This window comes from Furipterus horrens, unplaced genomic scaffold, assembly GCF_987537825.1.
Source record: "Furipterus horrens unplaced genomic scaffold, mFurHor1.1.pri manual_scaffold_3, whole genome shotgun sequence".
Lineage (NCBI taxonomy): Eukaryota > Metazoa > Chordata > Mammalia > Chiroptera > Furipteridae > Furipterus > Furipterus horrens.
The window spans coordinates 18,657,028-18,683,905 of NW_028327173.1; the positions used below are offsets into that span (position 1 = coordinate 18,657,028).

At 51.8% G+C, this 26,878-nt stretch overlaps 1 protein-coding gene across 4 annotated transcripts in view; it reads left to right on the plus strand.

Annotated features, from left to right (window-relative positions):
* Window positions 1–7,263: 7,263 nt before the first annotated feature.
* Window positions 7,264–26,878, plus strand: part of PTPRU (protein tyrosine phosphatase receptor type U) — a 78,141-nt gene continuing 58,526 nt past the window's right edge. For all 4 annotated transcript variants that reach the window (XM_090268966.1, XM_090268964.1, XM_090268965.1 and 1 more), the window contains exons 1-3: window positions 7,264–7,436; window positions 23,243–23,374; window positions 26,199–26,470. In XM_090268966.1, coding sequence (XP_090125092.1) covers window positions 7,364–7,436; window positions 23,243–23,374; window positions 26,199–26,470 — 477 coding nt within the window. In that variant the 5' untranslated portion in view covers window positions 7,264–7,363. The remainder of the gene's footprint in view (window positions 7,437–23,242; window positions 23,375–26,198; window positions 26,471–26,878) is intronic.

Here is a 26,878-nt window from a genome sequence, read left to right on the forward strand (position 1 = left end):
AGACTTCGCCGCGAGCTAGGGCTTCGTGGTGGAGGGACCTGCGGGAGTCCCGGAGATTTCGAGCCAGCCACGGCTGATCTCCCAACAAGGAGCGCCTGAGACTGGCCCAAAGTTATGTCTGCAGTCTGCGATCTGTTGTTTGATTTTGGAGAAGACATTTGCTTTCCCCTGGCCTCAGTTTCTCCTTCTCCTCGCCATTTATATTGAGTGCTCACTGTGCCAGGCCATTAAAAGCATGGTGTCGTTTAATCCCCACTATCTTTCTAATAGCGTAGGGAGGCAGAGCTGCCCTCCCTACACTGAGTAGAGCACATGTGAGCTGAAGTGGAGGCAAGAGGACTGGGTTTGGAGTTGAAGATTTAGGTTCGATTCCCAGCCCTGCCGCTTCCTGGCTTGGCCACCGTGGGCAAGTGGCTGAAACGCTGGAGTCTGTTTTCTCATAGGTACATGGGAAAGAATATACCTCCTTCATGATTGTTGTGAGGGTTGGATGAAACAATAGAATAATGTTATCGTGGACGGGGGAGTGCCTTGTAAAACCCTAAGTGTGTCCAGATATAAGGGAGGCCTCACAAGGAGGAGGGCCCCCTCTGAAAACGCTCAGTGTAGAAAAGGGTTAAGTGGGACAATGGAAGTGCATAGCCCAGTAGACACTAGATCATATTTTTGGTGGAGAAAAGGCATGAGCATAACTGAAATCCCAGTTGAATGTTAAGAGCATGGCAGAGGGCACCATTGGAGTCCCGGAGAGAGGTGTCTGGGAAGGGGTTGGGGGAGGGGATTTTGGGGAGGTGCTGTTGGAGCCAGTCCTGTGACTCAAAATCTTCAATATGCATAAAAAGCACCCGAGGTTTCATCTTAGACCTACTGAATTAGAATATTGGGGAGGCGTCCAGGAATGTACATTTCTTACAAGCTCTTAAGAATATTCTGATGCAGGTGGCCGAGGGACCAGGCTTTGAGAAACACTGAACCAGGGCTTTGAAGGATAAAGAAGAGTTCCTTTCTTTGGATTGTGTTGACCCAAAGCTCTTTAACTCAGATCCTTTTCTCTGAGGAAGAGAAGAAAGTCAAGTGCTGTGATGAAGGGCGCAGGTGCTGGGTTCTGGCAAATCTGGATTTGAGTCCTGGCTCTGCCACTTTCTGAAACCACTTCAAAGTGATTTTGGACAAGTCACTGGCTCTCTGTGTCTCCATTTCCTTATCCTTAAAATGAAGGAAATAATAGTGTCTGTTTCAAGGCTGTTGTGAGGATCAGGTGAGATATTATTTACTGCACTTGAAGCACTTAGCACAGGAATGTTCAGCACATGAAAGCATTTGATGAATGTTTTTAGGGGTTATTGTGAAGGTTAAATGAGAAATATCACATGTAAAACATATAGACTAGGGTCTGGCTCATAGGATGTGTTCAAAAGGTGTTTGTATTTGCTTTTTCTTTTTAAAATATGTTTATCAGTTTTAAAGAGAGAGGAAGAGAGACGAGAGAAACATCAATGTGAGAGAAACATGAATTGGTTGCCTCCCATATATGCCTCCAACTGGGGATTGAACCTGCAACCTAGGCATATGCCCCGATGGGGAATCAAACTGGCAACATTTTGCTGTATGGGACGATGTTCTAACCAACTGAGCTACACTGGCAAGGGCTGTACTTGCTTTTATGATAGAGAAAGATGGTGTTCCATGATGAGGGTAAGACTTAGTTCCATTCTGTGCTCATGTCCGCGCGCGCGCGCACACACATACACACACAAATACCCAGTCTTGTTATCTTCTATTTTCACAGTGACACACAGGGCCACTTCTGTTGTAAGACTACCTAGGTGATATCGAGCTGTTGACATTATCTTGTCTACCAAATTGGCTCCTCTCAATTCTGTGGGCAGCCTGGCAGGTCTTCCTCCTTGAGGCTGGTCTTAGTCCCCATGCATCTTGATAGCCTTCACTTGGTGTTCAGGCCCTTAGCTCTTGTAACTGTGTCAACGGCTTCTTCCTGAGATCCGCTCCCTTCTCTCTGCATCCCCAATTCCTTTAGAGAGAACCAGAAATTACAGTTCTTTGTGAAACACCATAAACTATTGATATGTTAAATTTAAAATGGTAAACAAACCTATGATTCTGTGCTAATTCTATTATTCTCTCACACTACTGACATTTACTGAAGTCTTCAGAAAAATGTATGGAGGAAAAACACCTTAAAGCAACGACAAAAAAATCACATTCATTGTAATTAATCTACCTTCTTGTAAATTAGAAACATATGACTGTTTTAAAATTTATTTATTTATTTATTTTTAAAGAGAGAAGAGAGGGAGAAAGAGAGGGAGAGAAAATCCATCAGCTGCCTCTCACACACCCCCAACTGAGGACCTGGCCCACAACCCAGGCATGTACTCTGACCGGGAATCGAACCAGTAACATTTCAGTCTGCAGGCTGGCGTTCAATCCACTGAGCCACACCAGCCAGGGCTCTTCCGCACTTTCTTTAACTCCTGCTGTTGGACCGTGTGTAGCCCATGACCCAACCGTACCTGATACCCACCTTTCTCAGAACTTCCATGTCTCGTGTCTTGATTTAGCCTGCTCCTTCTGCTGGACATGCTCTTCCCTTCCTTGCCTATCTGGAAAACTCAAGCTTCACATGTTATTTCTTTAATGTTATTTCCTGAATCCCTAAGTTGAGTCAACCCCTGTTGCCTTTGTGCTTTCTCTGGACAGGTGTTACAGCCTTTAGGGCACAGTCTCTTATTTATTTATGTGCCCATTTCCCCTTCCAGGCAGGAGTGGAACCCTGTTTGATGCATCTCCATGACGCCAGTACCCAATATGGGGCCTTGCACAGGGTAGGTGTCATAAATATTCTATGAGTTGAAAGTAATTGAATTTCTTCATGGCCTGGCCCTGCCTGAGCTGTCGTCTCCTTTTCCTTAGATTTGGGTCACTCAGGGCAGGACTTCCCTTCTTCCTTCCCTCTTTTCTCTAGGACTAGAGCAGTTTGTGGTCTTTTTTAAGTGAAGCAGAAGGTTCTCTTTTCACTTGTTCACCTGTTGCTTGTGTTCTTTCTCCTTCCATCTCTGCCCTGTAGACGTGCCCTGCACAAAGAGGGGCGGGGTGTGGAATCAGTCAGGTGTAGTTTGTGTCTTAGGCCCCCCATTTACCAGCCATGTGACCTTTGGCAAGTGTCCTACGCTCTCTGAGCCTTGGCTTCCACATCCAAAAACACAGAGTCCATGGTATCCCTCTGTTCGAGGCTCCTGTAAGAGTTTTCTGCAAACAGCAGCATTCTTGGTGGTTTCTGCTGTTCACCAGGTTTCTCTCCTTGAGTTTCATTTTTCTGGGCAGTACTTTCTGTCTCTTCTCTGCTCCAGTGACTCTCTGTCTCCATTTCTTCCCCATCACTTAAAAAACAAAGTAAAATAAAGATTTTATTTATAGAGAGAGGGGAAGGGAGAGAGAAAGAGAGGAAGAGAAACATTGATGTGAGAGAGAGACATCGATCGGTTGCCTCTCGTATATGCCCTGACCAGGGACTGAACCTGCAACCCAGGCATGTGCCCTGATCAGGAATCAAACTGGCAACCATTTGCTTTGCGGGATGATGCCCAACCAACTGAGCCACACCAGTCAGGGCCCCATCACCTTTTTCTTGCTTCTATCTGTCTTTCTGTGACTCTCTGTTTTATTCTCTGGCTCTGGTCCTTGCCTGCTGTGTTTTTGGCCCCTTCCCAGCTCAGCCTGGAGCTCTTCAGGGCTCACCAGAGAGGAGACCAAGAGCCCACAGTCCTCAGCCCTGCTTCCTCCAGGCCAGGGCAACCTCAACTGTGCCGACCCCAGTGTGGAGGCAGCAGAAAGCAGAGGCAGTGCACAGGAAGGGCCTAGATACACCTGAACTAGGCACCGTTTAATGTCACTGACCACCTAGTTAGGTCCATCTGCCCAGGGCTTTCTTCTTCTTCATCCTGCTCTGCCTTTGGCTGCTTAGGAGACTTTTTTTAAAAACAGAGATCAGAACTTTTTATTCCTCTGCTTAATGCTTCAATGGCTTCCCACTGCTCTTAGGGCTTAACCCAAAGCTCCATGGTTTCTTGTATGACCTGCAGGCCCTCCCAGTCTCTACAGCTGCACCTGGCCCCCTTCCCTCCCCACTCACTCCATTCCAGCCACCTGGGCCTCTCTGCTCTTCAAACGCACCAGCTTCTGCGTCTGCCCACAGCAGTCTTCTCTGGCTGCAGTGTCCCTCGCCAGTGACTACATGAGGCTCCTCCTTCTCATACTTCAGGCGTTAGCTCAAGCGTCACCACATCACTTGCTTGGGGAATCCCTCTCGGATTCTCTTAACTAAAGTAGATCCCTCCACCCCTCCGATTATTTATTACAACACTCCATTCATTTCTTTTAAAGTACACATCACAGATTGTAATTATGTATTCGTTGCATGTTTGCTATTGGTCTCTCCCACTAAAGTGTAAGCTTCATGAGGGCAGGGACAATGTGTATATTCATTTATTTGCTCACTCATTCATTCATTCACTCACTATTTATCGAACACTAACTGCATATAAGATACTAAGCACTGGAATACAAGACAGAGTCCTTGCCCTTAGGGAGCTCATGTTTTAGGGGTGGAGACAAATAATGAATATGTCATATAGTAGATGCTCTGTTTAAAATGGCAGTTACCTGCTTCTCCCCTCTCTGTTACCTTCTCCCATTTCTCTGGTATATCACTCTCTCATATACTAGAGAATTGCTGTTTTTGGTTGTTTATTTTCCTTGTCTTCTAATTAGATACAAGCTCCACAAGGGTAGGGGTTTTTGTCTGTTTTATATCTACGCTTTGACTCATAGCAGTTGTTGAGTAAATGAATCAGTATCCAGTATTTGTTGATTTGTTCCAGATGAAAGGCAGGTTTTAGCCCCAGTTCAATTCAGGCCAGGTGACCTGGATTCAAATCTTGGTGCTGCTGCATGCTACTTACTACTGCACAGTCTTTGAAAGTCAGCTCTATTTCTGTATCTGTTTCCTCAACTATGTAGTGGGAATGGTAAGGGATTAAATGAGTCTGTGTGGGATAAGCACATAGAAGGTGTCTGGTCTTACACAGTAATGGGCAACTAGTTTGTGATCATTGTACAGGGGTTTATACTGGGCAGAAGTCCTACTAATACTTAATCTGTGTAGCCAGAGGGTAGACTAGAACCAATGAGAGTTAGTGACGGAGGTGGACTTCACAGAATGAAAAGGAAGGACTTTCTGACCTGGCTGGTGTGGCTCAGTGGATTGAGTGCTGGCCTGAAAACCCAAAGGTTGCTGGTTCCATTCCCAGTCAGGGCACATGCCTGGGTTGTGGGCCAGGACCCAGTTGGGGTCTTGCAAGAGGCAACCCATCGATGTTTCTCTCCCTCTCTTTCTCTCTCCCTTTCTGTCTCTCTAAAAATAAATAAATAAAATCTTTAAAAAAAGCTTTTTTTTTTTAAAGGAAGAATTTTCTAAAAGCCAGCATTGCAAGGAGAAAAGGTGAATCCACTATTATAGTTGAAGACTTCAACACCCCTCTGTCAGAAACGAACGTTTCCAGCAGGCAGAAAATCAGTAGGGACATAGTTGAACTCCACAACATCACTAATCAACTGGATATAACTCATCTATAGACTACTCCATCCAACAACAGCAGGACACCCATTCTCGAGCTCACATGGACTTGTCACCAAGAGAGACCTCATTCTGGGCCATAAAACACATGTTAGCAAATTCAGAAGAATAGAACTCATATATTGATTGCTCTCAGAGCACAATGGAATTAAATTCGAATCAGTAACAGAAAGAGTTGTAAAACCCCCAAATACTTGGGGATTACATAACTTCTACAGAGAAGGAAAACTCTGACTCCAAAAAACCTCCGCTGCCTTGCGGCATACCTCTTCTGGGGAAGGGCTAAGGGAGTAAACCCCGACAGAAAATCCGGAGCCGGAGTCCCTAAGGCGGTTTGACGTTGTAGTCAACACCGGCAACTCCTGCGGCGCACCTGAAGCCAAGCTGTATCGACTCCGTCTTTCCCTTGGACCCTTCAGCTGCGAAGAGAGGGGGGGTCTGCTGCATGGGCAACAGCAGACCCTCCATATCACCCTGCCCAGGCTCTGTAGCTTCAGCTCCACTGGAGAGGACACTCCAGCGTCATCGCAAGATGTCGATTCAACACGGGAGGAGACAGATGCCGTGTCACTCCCGAGTCGGACTGCACAGCCATTCTCGGCGGTGCAGATAGACACTTAAGAAGCTACACCATCGTCTCTCGAGACGGACGGCTGCCGACGACGACGACATAACTTCTAAACAGCATGTGGGTCAAAGAATAAATCTCAAGAGAAATGTAAAACTATTTTCAACTAAACGAAAATTAGATGAAAATGAAAACACAGCTTATCAAAATTTGTGGGAGTCAGTGAAAACAGAGCTTAGAGGTAAATTTATAGCACCAAATGTATGTATCAGAAAAGAAGGAAGATCTAAATTCAACCATCTAAGCTTTTGCATTAAGAAACTAGAAAAAAGAACAAATTAAACCCAAAGGAAGTAGAAGAAAAATAATAAAAATTAGAGCAGAAATCAGTGAAATGGAAAACAAAATCAATAGCCAAAAACCAACCAAACCAAAAGCTGATTCTTTAAAAAGATTAATAAGTCATCAAACCTCCAGCCAGACTAATAAAGAAGAGAGAGGACACAAATTACTAATATCAGAAATGAAAGGGGGACATCACTACAGATCCCATAGGCATTAAAAGGACAATAAGTACTATGACCAACTCTAAAAATTAGGATTCCAAAGACCCAACCACCCGCTCTTGGTAGGCAATAAGCTTCCAGTTCTTCAAGGTATGCAAGAATGCGCATTTGGAGGGGCCGAGGTAGAGGGGATGGAAGCCACAGACCAGACAGAGAGGCCAGGTGTCTGAGAGCACTGTGTGAGAGGTAGGCGTGGACGGTGAGCGTGTACGCTTGAAAATATCGATGCCAGCTCAGTGGAGAGGCGGGTCGAGTCCAGGTCCAGTCCGGCCTTCCAGGCAGGATGGGGAAGGGGGGTGGGGTGGGGTGCAGGAGTGGGGGAGGGGCGCGCTCGGGCAGCCTTAGACAGGATCCGACGCCAGAACCCGCGATGCCACCAGGGGGCGCCTTGAGACCGCGGAACCCGCGGCTGGGACTGACGTCAGCGCCCCGCTTGCTTGGGCTCCCGCTCTGGACTCGGCGCCAGTCCCGGTCCGCTCCGCGCTGCTTCGCTCGGGCTCTAGCTTGCCTCGGGCTCGGCTCGGGCTCCGGCGGCGCCCCCAGCGCCCGGCTCCAGGGCAGAGGCGGCGCACCATGGCCCGCGCCCAGGCTCTCGTCCTGGCGCTCACCTTCCAGCTCTGTGCGCCCGAAACCGAGACTCCGGCAGGTAAGTGCGCGTCGGTCGGACCAAGCTTGCCCTGCGGAGTCCCCGGGCCCGTGGCGTAGCTCGGAAGAAAGTGTGAGTTTTGGATGACCGGGCATTACGAGCTTGCTCCCTGTGTGTGTCTGAGTGTTCGATGTGTGATCCTGTGTTCATGGTGTTCTGTGTCTGCGAATGTTGTGTATCCATGAGTTGTGTGTGTAAGAAAAGGTGTGTGTTGTGTGTCCACGAGTTTGTTGGAGTGGATGTTGTGTGCATCGAGGCATTCGGTATGCGCAGAGAGTCAGTGTGTCTGCCAGTGTGTAGTGTTTGTGCAGCCAAGTAGGTTGCGTGTCCGTTGTGTGTGCATCTGAGTTTGTGAGGCTGGAGTTGTATCTACTATGTGTTGCATTTGTTTGCATTTTGTGTGCCGCGGCAGGGAATGCTGTTTGTTGTGTGCTGTGTGTTTGTGTTATGCGTGTGACCGCGAGTGCTCTGTGGATTCTGCCCGCGTGTGGATCAGGGAACGCGTGTGTGATGTGTGTGCTTGTGAGATCGTGTACATGTGTGAAGGCGTGGGAACGGGTCCGGAATGTGTGTGTCCGTGCGCTGTGTGCGCGATGTGTACGTGTGGGAGTGTCTGGGGTTGGTGGTGTGCTCCACCGGAGGCTGCGTGGGTCCGAGTGAATGCCGAGTGTGCCGGGAACGCGTGTGCAGGAGCGTGTCTGGAGCGGATATGAGTGTGTGAGTGTGTCCGTGCATGCTGGCTGCGTGTCCAGGAACGTGGTGAGTGTGGTGCGCACCCGGGCCGCGGCTGAGTGTGTGCCCGGGGCCCGGGGCCGGCCGGGGGGGCAGTGGCAGTGTGTGTGTGTGTGTGTGTGTGTGTGTGTGCGCGCGCGCGCGCGGGCCCGGAACAAGTTGTCGTGCCTGTCTCCCTGCCCCTCCCGGGTCGGGCCGGGCTGGGGGCTCAGGAGGGAGGAATGGGGCCCCCGCGGCCGCCGACTCCGACATGTCGGGCCGTTTGTTGTTTCGCAAGTTCCGCGCGGCGCTGGCTGGCGGCTGATCCGAGTCGGCGCCGGGGCTGTGGGGCGCCGGGCGGGTGACTGGGAGAGCCTCACGCGGGAGGTGGACGTGAAGGGCGGTGGGGAGGGTTGGGACGGTGGGCGCCCGTGGCTGGGGGTGGGGCGGGCGGGGCTGCGAAGTCCGGGCGGGGGCAGGGCCTGGCTCTGGGCCTCCGGACGGCTCCTCCTCCGGTTGCTCGCAGGAGGCACCGCGGACAACGGGGTCTCCTGGGATACTCCCTTGGTCGACTCCGCAACTTTGTGCGGCCTCCCCGCCGGCCGGGACCACCGCGTGTGTGAGAATGTGTACGTGTCTCTGTGCTTGTCTGTTGTGTGATCGCGCTGTCTCTGGGTGTGTTTCAGAGTCTGGCGTATTTTGGTGTGTGTGTGTGTGTGTGTAGGTGTACGTGTGATCAGATATCGTCGAGTGTATCTGGAGCTTGTGTCCGTGGGCCCTCGTGTGCTGTGGACCGTGTGTCGGCTGTGTGTTTGTGTGCGTGTGTCTGTGCGCCTCACCCCCGGAAACCCTCACATCCCACCCTGAAGCCTAGGATCCCAGACTGTGTCCCCCTCCAGCGGAGTTACGTCCCACCCCTACCCTGGGGCGGGGTGGCTGAACCTCCTCCCGGGGGCCTCAGCGTCCCTACTCCCACCGGTGGGGCGGTTCCAACCTGGTACCCAGGGCACTGAATAACGGGGAGACGCCCGGGGGCAGGGATCAGCACCGTGCCGGATCAACACGTGCCTGAGCCCCCTGGGACCGGGCCCGGAGAGAGACTACTCCTGGTCGCGCGCCTCTGAGAACCGGCCTCCCCGGGATCCCGCCTTTTGGACGCTGTTCCCAGGCTCCCGGCTCCCGCTGGGGACTAGCCCTGAGGTTTGGGGCCATACAGCACAGCTTTCTTTAGCTTTGACCTCGCTTGGCCTGAGAGGAAGCCAAGGCAAACTCACTTATTATCCTTTCACAACCCCTCCCTAGACCTGCAGCAACTCTGCCCTCCTCCGCTCAGCCCTGAGATTAAACCCAAGAGGTAACATGCGCTCCCCCACCCCTATCACTTTTACCTTGATTCCAAGAATCCTCATGTGCCCCAACTCCTGCCAGCAGATTGTCAAGAACTGAAGTTTTGGGAATGAGACCTTGAGAAATTACTTCCATTCTTCTGGCCTCAGTTTCCTCATCTGCCTCATGGGCATCATAATAATGGTGTATGGTTGCTTGGTAGATAGTAAAGTAAGGCTCTATCTGTGAGTGCCAGGGAACAAAAGGTGGATTTGAGGACTGTTACAGGGTCCTCTGGGGGCTGTGATTTGAAGTTCACGGACCTGGTTCAAATTCTGCCTCCACCACTTGCTGTCCTTGTGACCTTGGGCAGGTCACTTCACTTCTGAAGTTCCTGGCACCCTTGTAGCTATTGCTTCCTGTTAGAGCTTAATTCAGAGGCTCCTAGTAGAAGGAATGGGATCAACCCTGGTCCCCAGTCTATGTACAGTCAACCGAATCCCCGAATGCCTTCTGAGTCCCCCTCCCCTCTTTAGGCTGTGTGGGGAGGTTTCTCAGCCAAGTAAAATCTGGCAGTAAATTTCTTCCTCTGCATTCTAGCTCATTTTGTCCTTTTGGTTGCTAGAGCTGTGGACAGCAGGAATGAGGGAGAGGCTGCCCAGTGGTTTCAGGTTGGGCAATAAAGGCTTGTTTGGGCAGCTAGCCCTTCTTCCTGGGGCTGGGGGAGGGAACTTGGCAGGTAGCGGTGAGAGTGGCCAGAATGGGGGTGCTGAGCTCCTGGGCAGCCTCCTGCCCAGCTCAGGTGTCAGGGAAAATCCAGGGTGGGCACGCAGCTTGCTCCAGGCATGCTGCCATCCTTCCATGCTTTCATCAGCTAAGCTAGACTTGTAGGGCTGAGTTAGCTAGAGTTGCAGGGGTGTCTTGTGCTCCCCGCCTCCCTTAAGCCCCTTCCCTCCTCCAAGCCCTCTCCCTACATCCTGATGCTTCCTACCCTTACCCTCTCTAAGGTTCTCTGTCATCTGTCCCCCTCTCTCCATCCTCAGCCATCTCTCAGATGCAGGAAGGCTCCAGTCTCTTCCCCCCACCCCTCCCTCCATGGTGCCGGGGATCTTCCTAAAATGAAACACTTGCTTGGAGCCCTGGTTTGAAACCCTTTGAAGGCTCCCCATTCATTGCCTTCAAGGTTAAGTACCTCTCCCTTGGCCTCATTGCCTGCTCTAGCTCCTGCCTGCCTGTCCAGCCCCATCTTATTATTTTGTGCCCCTTGTCTCTGTGTCCTATGCTCTGGCAAGTCTGACCCACTTATCAGTGTCCCCTAAATGCCCAGTGGCCTCCATCTCCTCTCTGGACCTTCGTGCCCTCTAACTCCATCTCCTTGCTTGGTGAGCTCTTGCTCTGCCTTCAGTTCTCAGCTAGGACATCATACCCTGCCTGAAGTCTTCCTTATTACTCCCAGTTTTAGCCTTGGAAGGGATGGTGGGGGTTGATTGGATTTTTTATACCATTGTAATTACTGTAATTACAGTTTATTGGCTCTTTCTCCCTTACCGACCATGAACTGTGTGAGGGCAGGGACGGGGTAGTTAGTTCGCCTCTGAATTCTTAGTGCCAGGCGCCAGGCCCCGCCGGCCCACTAGTGCTAAGTGAAATATATGTGGCATGAAAGAATGAATGATGTCCAGCAGGTCAAATTCTGAGCTGGAGGTGCCAGATGGGGGCGCAGTGATTCCACTGAAAGTAGAGATTGAAAACATTCCCCTCCAGGAATCTGGAAAATTCTTGTGGGGGCTGATGTCATGTGTGAAAGGGCCAGATAGAGAGTGTTGTCTGGGAGCTGTGAGTTAGGGAGGTTAAGTCCCTGGCAGAGAGGAAGGGAGCAGGTCTCCGCCTGCCAGACCCCCCCCCCAGCTCCCCCATTGCCTCCCCCCTCCCTGCAGCCCCACCCCAGCAGCTGGCCAGGCTGTCAGTGGACAGGCCTTTGTGCTGCAGACCTTGGCAGTTGGTGAGAGGCATTGAGTCCCAACCGTCCGTGAGATTGGGGAGGAGGTGGGATGGGGAGATTGCATCAGGAGTGGAGATTCCCTTAGTCCCACATTTTGGAGAGGTGTTTTCTGTGGTGACCCCTGCAGGTGGGGTGAGGCCAGCTAAGGTGTGTGCAGGTGTGATTCTCGCATCTGAAGAATCAGAGTGAGGAGAGTGTATGTGTGTATGTGTGTGTGTGTGTATGATTGTGTTTGTGTGGTTGTAGCCCAGGGCCCAGGACATATGTGTGGCCTGTTAGGGCGTCTAGCCATCTGGCTGCTCTGTGTGGCAGAATCTGAGTTTAAAGAAGGGAGGTAACCCGCTGCTTTGATCCTTGGGGAGCCTGATGCTAGGGTATCTGGGTATCTGAGTGTTAAACTCCTGGAGTTTGGATGCAGACCTGTTTGGGTGGGCTGTGCTTCAGTGTCTAGGTGTGGGTCTCCCAGCGCCAGGATGTGAAGGATCAGAGTGTGCCATCATAAGGATATCCTAGCCTCTCTGTATCCAGAAGTGGGTGTGTCCAGGTGTCTGGGAATCCTCAGGTTAATGGGTGTTCAAGTGCGGGAGTGTTTCTCTGTTGTGTCCAGCTGTGGGGCTGTCCAGCCTGGGTGTCCGGGTGTGAGGTATGCAAGTATCTGGATAACCGAGGATGGCATGTCTCTGTATCCAGCACTGGGGCACATGATCATTGGGCTATCCAGTGTTTGTGAGTCTGGCCGTGGGGTGCCCTGTGGTGGGTGTGTCTGTTTGTATGTTTAGGTGTGTATGTCTTCAGGAAAGGGTTGTGTATGAGTTGGGTGGGGAATGTCCTGATGACGGCCCAGCTTTGGACCAGGAACTGGGACTGTGCCATTTCAGCTTGTGACAACCCCTTCCCCAGGACTTGCCTACTGATCTTCCTTTAGACCCCAAGGCCAGGAGCCTCTGGAGGAGACCCCAGTGTTTGTTTCTCCATGGTTAGTCAGCCTAGAGCTGCACAATCCAATAGAACTTTCTTAGAGTGATGGAAAGGTTCTGCCTACACTCTCTAATATGGTGGCCACTTAGTCACATGTGGTTATTCAATTTAAGTTAGATAAGATTCATTAAAATGAAAATTCAGTCCCTTAGTCTCACCAGCCAGATTTCAAGTCCTCAAGAGTCGCACATTGCTGGTGGCTGTGATGTTGGCCAGTGCACGTGGAGAGCCATCATGGTGGAAAGTTCTATGGACAATGCTGGTCCAGAGGTGTGAGGCCTGCAGCGTATTCAGTGAGGCCTGGATGCCTCAGGGAGTGGAATGGGTCTGGATGGACCATCCCTCAGTGGCTGCTGGGGAAGGTTTGTTTGAATCTATGATCCTTCTCCCCAGCTCCGTCATTTCTTGCCTGGACTATTGCCAACAGCCCCTTCCTTGGTCTTTATTCTGCCATCAGCCTTCTGATGCTGCTGTTGTCCCGAGACCCGCATGACTTCTCTCAGGCAGACGAAGGATGCTGCCATGCCATTGTCTCAAGGCTGTCCAGCACCCAGGGGACAAAACCCAAACCCTAACAGGGCAGGCGAGGCCCTGTGTGACCCAGCCCCTGCCTTCCATGACAGCGTCATGCTTATGGCTCTCCTCCTTGACCCCACTTCTCCCTCCCTATCCACACTTGTGGTCCAGGCTCACCAGACCGGTGCTGATCCAGAACCTGCCCAGGCCCTCTCACACCTCTCTGCCTTTGCATACGCTGGGCCTCCTTACGTCCTGGGGCCTGTAGGCTCAGCCTTCAGCATCCAGCTCTGATGTCACTTCCCCAGCGCAGCCTTCCCAGCACCCTCCCCTGGCACAGAGGGTCAGAGTTCTCCCAAATGTCAGTGTGACAGTGTTTCTCCACTAGGCTGGAAGCCCCTAAGGGTTGGGTTGAGTCTTTGTCATCTCCTGTCCCTGGGGCCTCATTCCTGGCAAGTGCCAATCAATGTTTACATTGGTGTGAGGCCCTGGGTACACAGGGATGATTTGCTGCAGGTGGAAGGTGGAGCTGGGCTCCAGAGGACAGTCATGGCTGGGGGCTGGTAGGCCCCTTGGCTGGTTCTGGGCAGGGGCTGCCCTTGCCTACAGAATGGAGGACCCCTTGAATGGACATCTCAGAGGGGGTTGTTATGACTCAGGAGGTCATGGCAAATTCCCAGGATGCAGATGCCAGGACCTGGTGATGAATCAGAAGGGATGAGGAGAAAGGGGCTGAGAGAGGTCATTGAGGTTTTGGCATTGATTATAGAAGAGTGTGTGTGTGTGTGTGTGTGTGTGTGTGTGTGTGTGTAAGGAGTGGGATGGGGAAACTGGGTGTTGTTGGGGCACAGGACACATGTGATGGTCAAGATCACAACTGGGGGTGGGGTGATAGCTGGGGGTTTGGGGACAACTGGAGGATGAGAGATCACTAGTGATGAAGATATATCTGGGGGATGGGGACAGCTGGGAATGAGTGGACAGGTGATGTTGGGAACAACTGAGGTTTAGGGGACATGTGAGAGATAGAGAGAAGGGGGATGTGGGACAGCTGGGTGATAAGAGATGACAACTGGGAAGTGTCAGAAGGCTATCTGGACAGGGTACATGGGTCTCACCTGAGAGAGTGGGAAATGCATTGCTCAGAATGTGGTTGTGCATGTGTGTAAATATGTGTTTTACCTAGAGGGTGGTGGTTAAGATCATGGGCTCTGGAGCCAGACAATCTGGGTTCTAGTCCTGGCTCCACCATTGCTAGCTGTTTAGCACGTGGGCAAGTTACCTGACTTCTCTGGGCCTTTAGTGTTTTCATGTGTGAGATGGGGTAGTTCTAGAACACACTGCACCGGGTCGCTGTGAGGACATATTGTGTATATGTACATACTCGTACATAGTTTAGAACAGGTCCTGGCCCACCGTAAGCACTATTTAAGTGTTAGCTATTATTATTTGTGTGCTCTTGGCTTCTGATGAAGTCCAGGTCTAGGAGGGGTAATGGGGCGGGAGGGCAAGAATGACCAGCCAGATTGGTTGGGTCTGACTTGCCTCTCACTTCTACTCTGCTTTTCATTACATTTGCCACCCACCCTGTACTGGGGCCTAATCCAATAGTTTTCCTTCTTTGTCTCTCCCCGGCTCTGCCCTACACTGCTCTGCCTTGGGCTGGGGGACAGGGGACGTGCTTTAATTGTCCAAAAGCCTTTTAGCAAAATCTGAGTTCATTGTTTGCCTGCCAGTGAGCTGGGACCCTGCTCAGAGATAAGTACCTGGACAATGTGCTGCCAGTCCCGTGGGCGGCAGTGATTTCACCCTGTGCCTTTGGAGAGTCACCGGGGTGGAAGATGTTGGGGCTTGGGGGTTGGGATAGAGGGAAGCCCACAGGGCAGACAAGGCCTCAGCTCCTAACCCATGGAGTAGCCAGTTCATTCTGACAGAGCTTAAGGTGCAGGTTTTTCCAAGGGTCTGGGCTCCCTGCCCTCCAGAGCACCACAGGGAAGCATGTGCTACCCTCCCATTGCATTTTTGCAGTGTGCCACGTTTTTGCCTTACACTAATAAGTGTGCTGCATCACGGCTCTGGACTGCTTGAGTGTGTGCTATCTGGGGTCCCTGGACCCAGGTCCTCAGGACTGGGCCACACTGCACTGCATGACCGCCAGGGTTCTGCATTGCGCTGTGTGTCTGTAGGCTCCGCCTTTGCATCGTCCCGTTGTACTACACCTCCATCCTGCAGTTGTACTGCCACTTGTGCCTGTGCTGTGTTCCTCTCTCAGATGTCACTGTTGCATTGGGCTTGTGGACTCTCCTAGGATTTGGGCATAGCTCCTAGCAATGCACCACTGTGCTGTGCCAACAGATGGCATGCCACCACAACGCTCTATCTCTGCATCACATGGCTTCTCTGCGCGGAACTGCACTGGATGAGTGCCTGCTCCTGACCTAGCCCTTCCCAGTGCGCCACTGCCTCTGTAACGCTGCCCCTGTGGGAACCTAGCCTTTCTCAGCATTACCACTGTGGTGTCTGCTGGTGGCCTCTCCCAGGTTTCTGTTAGGACCCCCAGTTGAATGACATCTTTGCATGGAACACCATCACTGCATGCACCTCTGCCCCTCCTTGCACACTGCTCAGGGAGTCTTATACTGCAGCTTGGAGCCACTTTGTTGGGCTTGGGGACTGGCCTGCATTTTTTTTCAAATATTTTTATTTATTTTTAGAGAGAGGGAAAGGGAGGGAGAAAGAGAAGGAGAGAAACATTGATGTGCGAGAGATACATTGATTAGTTGCCTCTCACAAGCCCCTATTGGGGACCTGGCCTGCAACGCACGCATATGCCCTGACTGGGAATTGAACCTGCAACCTTCCTGTTCACAGTCCGGAACTCAATCCACTGAGCCACACCAGCCAGGGCTGGCCTGGGTTTTTATGGGCCTCACCTTTGCACAGTACGCAGCTCTGCATCTGTACACTGCACAGGATGACTGCCCCGGACTCCACCCTGCTCTGTACCTGCTTGCTGTTGGGTCACGTGTGCTCTACTGGATATCAGGGCCCAGAGCCCTTGCACTGAATTCATTTCCACACCGTACTCCATGTTTGTGCCACATTCTACCCCCGTCCTTGTGTCTACGCTACTCTGCTCCTTGGGACTGTGTTGCGCGTGTATTCCACACCCAGCGGTTCCTTCTGCACCACATGCACCCTTTCCTTCCCTGTATCTCTGTGCTGTTTGCATGCCTACGCTGTACATATCCTTTCTGTCGAGTGCATGCAACAGCAACCCTGAGCTTGGCCCTGTTCAAGTCTCTGGAGGGGAAGAATTAGCAAGGCTTGAACTTAGCACCTGGGCATTCCTCCAGACATCTGTCACTCTGCACTGGTGCGCGGAGCCTCTGTGGAGTTCTGGGCCATGTCCACGATGGATGTGGCACCTCCATGCTGCATCCTGGTGCTGCCCAGCTGGGCCATGCTGTTCCTCGTGTCTGGGCTGGGGTCTGTGTACGCTGTGTGCTCTGCTCCCCTGTGTTGTACACTGCATTCTGCCTCTGTACAGCGTGGAGCTGCTGCTCGCCCCCTCAGCACACCACAGCACGGCGCTACGCAGCCCTCTCCCTGCACGGGACTGTTAGCAAGGGTAGATCTTCACACTACACGGAACATGCGCAGCCTTCTGCCTCTACTCTGCACTCTGTTTTTATATGACGCTGGGTGTCTGCACAGCAGGGGTCTGTGTTTCCTTTGACCCCTGTACCTCTGCACGGCACAGTCCTCCATTCAGTCCTTTGCCTCTCTATGGAGTCTGGCCTCATCCTGTGCCTTTGCCTTATACTGCCCATAGATCAGCCCTACTGTTAACCTTGGGATTTGGGGTAGTTATTGATCAGGGAGATGGGAAGTGGGTCTGGCCTGTTTCCCTCTCCGTAGTTGGCTCCCTTCTATCCTCAGTGGAGATGAAGGATGTTGTACTGCTGGCCTTTGAGTTGTTGACCTTTGAGTTGATCTTCTTGCTTGCAGCTATGCTGAAGCCTATGTGATTAGAAGGTGGACTATGGCTGCAAACCCTGCCATTAATTAATTGCTCATCAATTATTCAGGACTCTGGAGGGCAGCTCCAGAGAGCCCTGGCTGAGATCTGGATGTGTTGGTCTGGACAAGGAGATTGGTGAAGGGGGCTGGGTGAGGTCTCTGGGCTGGAGTCCTGGTCCTGGAGCCTGGGTGGGTTGGCTGGGGCCAGACTCTCTGCGATTGTAAGTTTATCCACTGTTGACCATCTGCTCTTCACACGGGGTGGGGATTTAACCTCAGGAAGGGAGGAGGTGGGGGTTAGGCCTGAGATGGAACTTTAATTGGGGTGAAGAACCTGGGATAGGGCTGGGTTGAGCAAGAATGTCCAGGGGTGAGGCCAGTGTTGGTTACAGGTTTGGGCTGGGCTACCTAGAATGTGGCTTCAGATGATGACATGGTGTCATCATAGTGTTGTCATTGGGGTTGTATTTGGGTTCCCAGACCAGGGCTGTGCCTGGAATTAGGTGTAACCCCAGTCCTCGATTTGTAATCTTTTGGGAGAAGTCTTGTTTCTCCTGGGGCCACCCTTGGGAACTGGATGTGCTGTTGACGCACTGAAGGTAATAAAAGTCTCATTGCATACAAACTTGGTTTACCTAGGGTCTTCAGAAAGCACTGGTGGTGGCTGGCAGCTGCGGTTGGCACAGAGCACCATTCCCTGTCTGGTGGGGAGGAAAGTCTGGCACTCACATGCCCGTGGTGCTCACACGCATGCACATATTCATACACAACTTCCCCTGCCCCCGCCATGTAACTCCCCTTCCCCTTAGGTACATGCTTATCATGGAATACACTCATGTACCTCTGCACATAAAGGTACACCCACAATTCACAGCACGCTGCCTGGGGAACCACACTCAGAGACACCCATGCTCACGCTCACCACCCCCCATAGTATCTATCTCTGCCCTCAAGTCATTCCCGCTCACACAAATGGAATCAGAATCCTGGAGATGGAATCAGAATCCTGGAGATGGAATCAGAATTCTGGAGGTGGAATGAGCGGTCACTTGGTTCCCCATTTGCACTTCATAAGTGAGGAAGCGGGGGGTTCAGAGAGGGCAAGCCACCTGCCCATGGTCACACAGGGTGTTAGAGGCTCTTGTAGGAATTAGATCCGGGTCTCCTGCCTGAGTGCTTATAAATCGGTACCAGGCTGTCACCCTGACAGCCATGTACACAGACACGCACATGCCTCAGCATATGAAAACACATGCAGTGGAGTGGTAGAGACCCACACACCAGACTTAACCCAGGGACCCCCTCGCATACTCTGGCTCCTTCTGCAGAGGTTGCTTTGCCCCTTACAGCACCCCATCCAGAGCCAGGCCGGATGTGGATAAACCATCCTCCTGCTTTCCCAAATTGTGGCTGACGGTTGCTCAGGCAACCGCCTGCCAGATTGGGGAGATTAGCTGAGGAATGTAGCTGGGCCAGTTTGAGCTGAGGCTGGAGGAGCTTGTGGTGGTCCTGCTTTGATCAAGCCCACCCTCTCAGGGAGGTCCTGGCAGAGACAGGGAGGGGCCTGGCTTTCTCCCTGTCCCTAAGGCCAGTGGAGAATGTGTCCCTAAGGCTTGGACTAGGCTGGGGTATGGGAGTGTGCGTGTGCCTGTGTGTGCGTGTGTGTGTTGTGCATCTCTCTGAGTGAGACTGGAGCGTGCTATGTTTGCACCCAGAACGGGGACTTGAAGCCCAGTTCCTGACGTCTGACCACCAACCCCTGCCACCCAGGGCCTCCCCGATGTAGCTTTAAACCCCTTCCCTCCAGTCTCATCTCCCGCTGCTCTGGGCAATCTGGCTCCTCTCTGCGCCCTGGACTGGCGGTGTGTTTACTCGCTGCCTTCCTTTGCCGCTGCAGGGCCCTTTGCCTCAGATGCCCTTCCACCAACTCTGCTGGCCAGAATGCTACCCATCCCTCCAGGCTCTGCTCAGGTGCACCCACCTCCAGGAACCTTTCCTCCGAACCTCTCCTAGATGCCCTGGTGACCTCTCATTTCTCCCATTCCCTCATCCCCTACTCATACTGGGACATCTGAGGGCAGGGCAGTCTTTCCCCTTGTGCCACTAGTAGTGCCAGCCCAGGCCCTGCTTTGTTCTGCCCGTGAACCAATGTCCTGTGAACGGCACTGAATGAACACTTGTGGCCAGTGGTATTCCCAGGCCTGATTTCGTTTGCGCCTTGTCTTCTTGAATAGAAATAAGTGGTTTAAGACCCAGCTTCTGGGACTGAAGGTGTGGCCTCAGGCAAGCCACCTCAACTCTCTGTGCCGTACATTAAATAGGAATAATAATAGTACTAACCTTCTGAGTTACTAAGAGGGTTCACCAGCACAGACATTCATGGTGGTGAGTAGCAGTCCTCTGGTGGTGGTATTGATGTGTGTGTACATGTCTGTGCCCAAGTCTGTGTTGATGGAGTTGAGAAGGATTCCCTGCTACCATTCTTTTTTTTTTTTAAGATCTTATTTATTTATTTTTAGAGAAAAGGGAAGGGAGGGAGAAAGAGAGGGAGAGAAACATCAATGTGTGGTTGCCTCTTACCTGCCCCCCAACTGGGGACCTGACCCACAACCCAGGCATGTGTCCTGACTGGGAATTGAACCAGCAACCCTTTGGTTTGCAGGCGGCATTCAATCCACTGAGCCACACCAGCCAGAGCTCCCTGCTACCATTGTTGCTCTGAACCCAAATTCTGATCTAGTTTTTTTTCTCCTAGACTGGTGGCCCCTAGCAGGAGTCAGGTCTCTGGCAGGAGCTGGGACTTGGCTTTGGAGTTCTTGGCTTCTGAACCATCCAGACTGGAGGTCATTGGGGTTTTCCCAGGGTCTGGGAAGGCTGATTGTTCCCATCTCAGGGAGAGCTGGAGAGGAGGTGGGGGTGGGGCTCCCCTTGAAAATATTACCCACTAAGGGCTGTGGCTGGAACGGGCTTGGCTCAGACATATAGGACTGGGGATGGGCATGGACTGGGGAAAGGGAGTCAGTCATTCTGCCTAAGGGGGCACTCTGGATGGAGTCAGCTGGGGAGATCACCCTGGCAGGGGTCAGTCATAGGGGTTATCTGGCAGAGGTCAGGGGCCACTCTGGCCATAGTCAGCTGGTCTGGGGTCAGTCAGTCAGTCTGTTGGTCATTATGGCTGAAGTCAGTTGGTCTGGCAGTCATCTGGATGGCAGTGGGGTCGCTCTGGCTCAGGTCTGTCTGTGTGGGGTCACTGACCTGGGTTAAACAGTCTGGGGGCTACTCTGGTTAAGGTCCGATCGTCTGGGGGTCGTTCTGCCCAGGTCAGTCAGTTTAGAAGTCCTGGCAGCCCATGAAGGAAGGAGCTGGCACTCTCAGGCTCCCTCCAGGGCCATGGGTGAGACATCTGGGGCAGCTGCCTTGCTACTTGTGAAGGAACAGGAAGAACCCGAACCCTAGCTAGGGCTCTAAATCCTGGGGGTCCCTTTCTGGCAATCCCTCTGCCTCAGGGAGGCCTTGGCTAAGACCCTCAGGAGCAGACTCAGCTCAGGCTGAATGAATTCACTTGTTCCCTCCCAGAAGCCCTCCCTGACCATCCCTACTGGCCATGTCCCCTCTCCCTTGCCGTACTGTGGATCATTTTCTAGCAGGAGAGCTGAGGCCTTCCTAGTACTGATGGGGTTAAAACCTACCTCCCGCAGGCCAAAGGATAGGATGCTGACCAGGGCTTGTCACATAAAGGGGCAAAGAGCTCAGCCCCGGCTGGGTCTTGCCCCAGCTCTGGAGAGAGGCTTCTGTTATTTCCTCACATCCACTCTGTGCCAGTCTCATGCCCACTTCTCATCGTTTTACACACGGATAGAGTCCAAGAAGAGGCAAGGAAAACCCCCAAACAAGGGCAAGCCCCTTTGTGCCTGGCTGTGTGGGGTGCGTTTGTTACTTTACGTGATCCTCATAACAATCTAGAGAAGCCTTTGCTACAGATGAAACAAGAGCCTCCTAAAGTGAAGTCACTGACTGCGTGTGCAAAGTCACTACTGTTCCTGGCACGTGGCACTCACTCCCCAATTACTGTCTATTTCTCTTCCCTCCTCTTCTTGAGCCTGGAAAGCAGCTCAGGTTTGCCCCTTCTCCTAGTGAAGGCTTTTTTGGTGGGAGATGTGGACTTTGGCAGCTGATCAACATGGGTTCAAATCCTGCTTGCTACTCGTGTAGGCTGGAGTGGCACGTGTGAACTACTATTTCCCGGTTACTTGCATGTGCTATAGGCATGTGCTAAGTGGACCCTACCCTGAATCCTCAACAACCCACGTGTGGACAGGTGAGGCGGGCTGCCTCCAATGCCCTGGCTTGGTGGAAACTCCCTGTCCAGCAGAGGTTTTAGGATCATGGATGAGAGAGAACAAAATTACCCGGATGCTGTCTTTTGTCTGGGAGGAAGAGAGGTGGCAAATCTCTCTAGTGAAGAGCCCTGAATGTTCCCTCCTAGTCCCTTTTATTGAGGAGGGGATTTGGGAGATACAAGGTCAAGATTCATAAATCATCAGTTAGCTCCAGGTGCTTGGGTTACAGTTGACAGTTACTGATTACAGATATTAATGTAAAGAACATAGTGACTCTTCTGTGTCAGGGTCTGTTAAACATCCTGACACCATACTGACATCAGGTGTAAGGCTTTATACATTTTTTGCTACACATTGTTTATAGTTAAGTGAGAGATAAGAAAAGCAGAGCAAGCTTCAAAGCATGATATACATTCTTTAAATCTAATTCCCATGGGGACCCTCTGAGTGGCCTTCGAATTGTGCCTGCCTCTGGCCTTCCCAGTTTTCCAGTTGAATCTTGCAGGCCTCTCAGGGTCCTGGCTCATGGCTCGGGCTATAGTTCTCAAAACCACACAGAGCGGTCCCCCAAAGACAGAAAAATAGGCTTAAAAGGAGAAGAGACTTGTCCACAGTCACAAGGGTTGGCAAACTACAGAGTCAAGATTCACTCCCAAGTCTGACTGATGCCAAAGCCCCCTCACCTGTCTGCTACGTTATACTGTGGATGAACCCTTCATCCTTCAGAGCTTCAGTCACCTCATCTGTCAAATGCGGGCATCCAGGGCTGGCATGCTTTGTGCCTGCTTCCTTGCCACTTGCTCAGGCGCTTTCTAGGTCTCAGATGCTTCAGACTACCCCTGATGTGAGTCCAAACACTGAGGTTCGCGAGTGGGTGCAGGGACCAGTGTGCAGTTACTTTCTGGACCAGTGGTGTTCTCGGGTTTATTCGGCTCCCAGCTCAGGGCTTTGATGAGCTAGCTAAGATTCATGGACTTCCATTACCAACCAAGGCCTCCCATCCACTTCAGTCCCCTTTCCCTTCCTCCTCTTCTTATTTAAACTGAAACTATTGGTTCTGAATCATAAGAATCTGCTTCCTCTGCTCATATATGTGCCACATCCACACATGACTGTGCTTTTGCGTGTCACATTCCTGCAGGCAGAGACCTAAGTGGGGTGAGTTTGGGCAATGACTGAATTTCCCAAACTCACCTGTAAAGGAGGAAAACTAATGGTACCTGCTCAGAAGGCGAGGCCTAGATGTGAATTTGTACCTGAAGGGTTTAGTGCTATTCAGGGCTTGTGGTAAGCCTGTTGCCATTGTTATTTTTAAGGAGATGGTGTCAGGGCTGGCTTAGGGCATTCATGACCCTGCCAGTCCCGGGGTTTGCTATGTCTGTCCTCTGTGTGAAAATGGAGGGGCAGGTGATGGGGTACTGACTAGTCAGGAGATCTTGGTTCAAACCCCATCTCTGTCACTAACCAGCTCTGTGACCTTAAGGAAGTCATTCTGCCTCTGAGGACCTCACTTTCCCCATCTGTAAAATGGGGATAATTCTAGTCCTGATCTCATGAGTTGTTGTGAGACTCTAATGATACAGTAGCAGTGATAACTAGTTTTTGTTGAGGAGGGTCTTTGATAGGAGGTTGAGCAGTAGGGGGGTCCTGGAAAGTTCTGGGGGCGTGGGCATTGTGGGGAAGCCTGGTATTGGGGGTAGACAATGAAATGAGGGTCTTGGTGGAGAGAGATGGTGGAGGAGGGAGAGTTTTGTTGGAGGGGGCAAGGAGGGGAGGGCCTGAGGAGAGGGAGCAGGGGTGGGTTGGCCTGGGTAGGAGGGGACAGTGTGAGGACACCTGGAGGTAACCCAGGAGCCCTCTTGGTCAGCAGTCCTGTCCTAGTCTTGGCTAACCAGGCCCTGCCCTCACAGCTGGCTGCACCTTCGAGGAGGCAAGCGACTCAGCAGTGCCCTGTGAGTACAGCCAGGCCCAGTATGATGACTTCCAGTGGGAGCAGGTGCGGATCCACCCTGGTACCCGGGCTTCTGCGGATCTGCCCCATGGTGAGTCTACTCTCAGTCACCATTCCCCATTTGTTTCCATCTAGGGACATTCCACCCATCTGCTGTGTGACCTTGGGGACATTAATCTCTGGGCCTCATCTGCTTTGGCATCTGTAATGACATATATGACACTGTGAACGTGGAGCTCTCTGAACACTGCCCAATTGTGTACATCATGTAGTTTTCCCTATAAAATGGGGATAGGTCCAAGTAATCAAAGACCCTCTCTTCTCACTGAGAGCCTCTGCATCCTGGTCTTCCAGGACTTGAAGATGCTGACAGAGCAGTAACATTGGGGGCTGCGTGAGTGTAAAACCTTCCTTCCTCTGCCCCTCTTTTCTTGCAAGTCCTAGATCCTTCCCAACTTCTACAGTGCCCTGGATGTGGTATTTTTCGCATTGTGAGCCCTGGACTTGGGAGTCAGGAGACTAATCACATACATGGATTCTAGTACTGGTCTCCTGCTCTGGTGATGGCCCCTAGGTCACTGATTCCAGAATCATGAAGGACGGGTTTCAAATTCTGGCATTATCACTTATAAGCTGTGTGACCTTGGACACATCACTTAACTTCTCTGGGCTTCCATTTTTTTAACTGTAAAATGGGGAGAATAATTCATTTCATAGGGGTATTAGATAAAGTACATGACATGGAATGGCATATAGGGGTTCGATTAATGTTTAGTTGCTATTGTTGGAGGTATTTGAGGGGGCCCAATTACTAGTGCCCTTCTTCACTGGGTGCAGAATCAGCTAGGAGTTAAGAAAAAGAAAAGACAGGTAGAGGCCAAGTTATCAACCTTCTTACTGATAAAGGCTGGGTGACAGAAGATAGGGTAGTGTGAGAACCACATGGGCTTGCTGAGGGAACCTCAGAATTGGACAGCCTATGGACCCCTTCCTCTTTGCCCGATCACAGTAGTGAACCAGGGTCTAACTGCTCAGTTCTCAGCATGGCTGGTACTGCAATTGCTGTCAAGGGTGTGGGGGAAGGGCACTAAAGATTCTTAGTGGTGGGGCCAGGAGTGGAAACCAACAGGAGAGGTGCCCTCCATGACCTGGCATGGGTGACCGCTAATCCTCATCTCCTCTCACTGGCATTGCCTCCTGGAGGCCTCCCTGCCTCCCTCTTCTGTGCTGCTGCACCCTCCCTGAAGCTTTCCTCTCTGCCTTTGCAAGGGCTCTCAGCTCCTTGTTTGGCCTCTGCCCTATCAGGCATCAAAGTCTGATCTGCGTGACAAGGATCTATCAAGGTGCCCCCCATGGTAGGGCACTGTGTGGGTTGTCTCCATGTTCTGAGTGCCCAGTCGCAGTCTGGTACATGGTTGGCACCCACGTACAAGGTGATTTGGATTCACTCTAACAGTCCTGACCACCCTGTGTGGGCTCTGCCTCTCTCACACACACAAGCAGAGGCATACCCAGTGAGAAAGGGGGAAGAGAAATTTAGCAAGTAACGTGGGCCTTGTGCTGGATCTTCGGGATGCAGTGTTCGGCAGGATGGACACAGTCTCTGCTTTCCTGGTGCTCTCCTTCTTGGGGAGGGCATTGAGGGTGGAGAGAGAAGGAACAGAGAGCAGGAGAGAGGAGAAGGAAGAGCCACAGGAATGAAGGGAGTAAATGAAAGAAGGGTAGGGGGATGCAGAGTGAGAAAAAACTAGAGAAAAGGAGAGAAGCAGAGGGAGCAGAAGGAAGAGGCAAGAACAAAGTGTCAGATTGAAAGGGGGAGAAAGACACACACAGCTGCTCATAGAGAGGAGAGAGGAGAGAGGAGGATGGAGGAGTGGGCCAAGAGGCACTGTTGGGGGCTGGGATCTGTTCCTTCCTGAGTAGGGATGGGGACCTGGGGTTTTGTTTACTAACCCGCCAGGACTGAACCCGAGCAGCCTTCACAGGCTTCTGGCTCACAGAGATGAATGAGATCCCCTCTGCGGAGTGCCTAGGGAGTCCTCCCAGAGCTGGGAGTTGAATGAACTTGTGTTGGCTGGCAGCCAAGCCCAGGAGGAGGCGGTGCTGGGTGGCTGCGGGCACCCCCCCTGGCAGCTGCTGGGGCCTTCTCCCCACCAAAGGGAAGCCATCATCCCTCAGCCAGGTCCTGAGGAGTCCAGTCCACTCCTTCACCCTGCTCCCAGGCCAGCATACAGCCTGGATCTCTGCCGAAGGGGCAGGGCTGCCTTTCTCCAGGTTAGAAACCAAGAGAATTGTATCCCAGGAATTTAGACTCAGGGGGTAGGGCGGCTGGAAGAGAAGTTAGAATCCTTTCATGGAATCTGTTCTACATTCATTCAGCTTGGGTTCAGAGCCTGTGCTGGAGACACAGTGGAGTCCCGAGGCGTCATAGGCCGGTGGGAAGCATACACACCTTTATTAATGCTCTAAGGGCCAGGGAGAAGCCATAGAAAGATGGCGTGGGGGTGAAACTTCAGAAGAGGTGGCCTTTGAGAGCTTGTTGTGCCAGACTCTTGACTGCTGAGATGAGTGACCTAGTCCCTGCCTCCAAGGACAGCTCAGAACATGGGGAAACCCTTGGATCGGCCTGAATGTGGATTGTAATTGTAGGTGGTGAGGAGCATGAAAGAGTTTTGATAAAGTCAGATTTTTTTATTGTTGTTGTTGCTGATCCAACTCTCCTTTGGGAAACAGATGTAGGGAAGGGAAGGGACTTACCCAGTGAATCAGAGCTGGGACTGGAACTCAGAATTTCTGACTCATGGTGGGTCCCATTGCCTGGGGTCCTTTGTTTCTGTCCCCTCCTCTGTGCCCACCTGATCTTGGTCCTCCGCCAAGGTTTCCGCAGCTCCTGACTCTTCCTTCTCTCTTTCCAGGCTCCTACTTGATGGTCAATGCTTCCCAGCATGCCCCAGGCCAGCGGGCTCATGTCATCTTCCAGAGCCTAAGTGAGAATGACACCCACTGTGTGCAGTTCAGCTATTTCCTGTACAGCCGGGATGGGCACAGCCCAGGCACATTGGGTATCTACGTGCGGGTCAATGGAGGTCCCCTGGGCAGCGCTGTCTGGAACATGACTGGATCCCATGGCCGTCAGTGGCACCAGGCTGAGATGGCTGTCAGCACCTTCTGGCCCAATGAATATCAGGTAGGCTGAGTTCAGTCTGTGGTCAGCTTATGCTTTGCGGCAGGGGCAGAGGGGTGTCCGCTTGAGGACAGAGTAAGTTGAGTGGCTAAAGTTGGAATTAGTTCATGTTCAGCATCAGGAGTCAATCTGTGGTCAAGGTCAGGGGTCAGTATAGGGTTATTCAGTGAAGGTTCGGTTTGTGTTCAGCATCAGGGGTCATTTTTTAATTTTTATTTTATTATTTATTTATTTTTAGAGAGAGAGGAAAGGAGAAAGGGAGGGAGAGAAACATCACTGTGTGATTGCCTCTTATGCACCCCCAAATGGGGACCTGACGTGCAACCTAGTCATGTGCCCTGATCGGGAATCGAACCAGTGACAATTGGTTCGCAGGCTGACGCTCAATCCACTGAGCCACAGCAGCCAGGG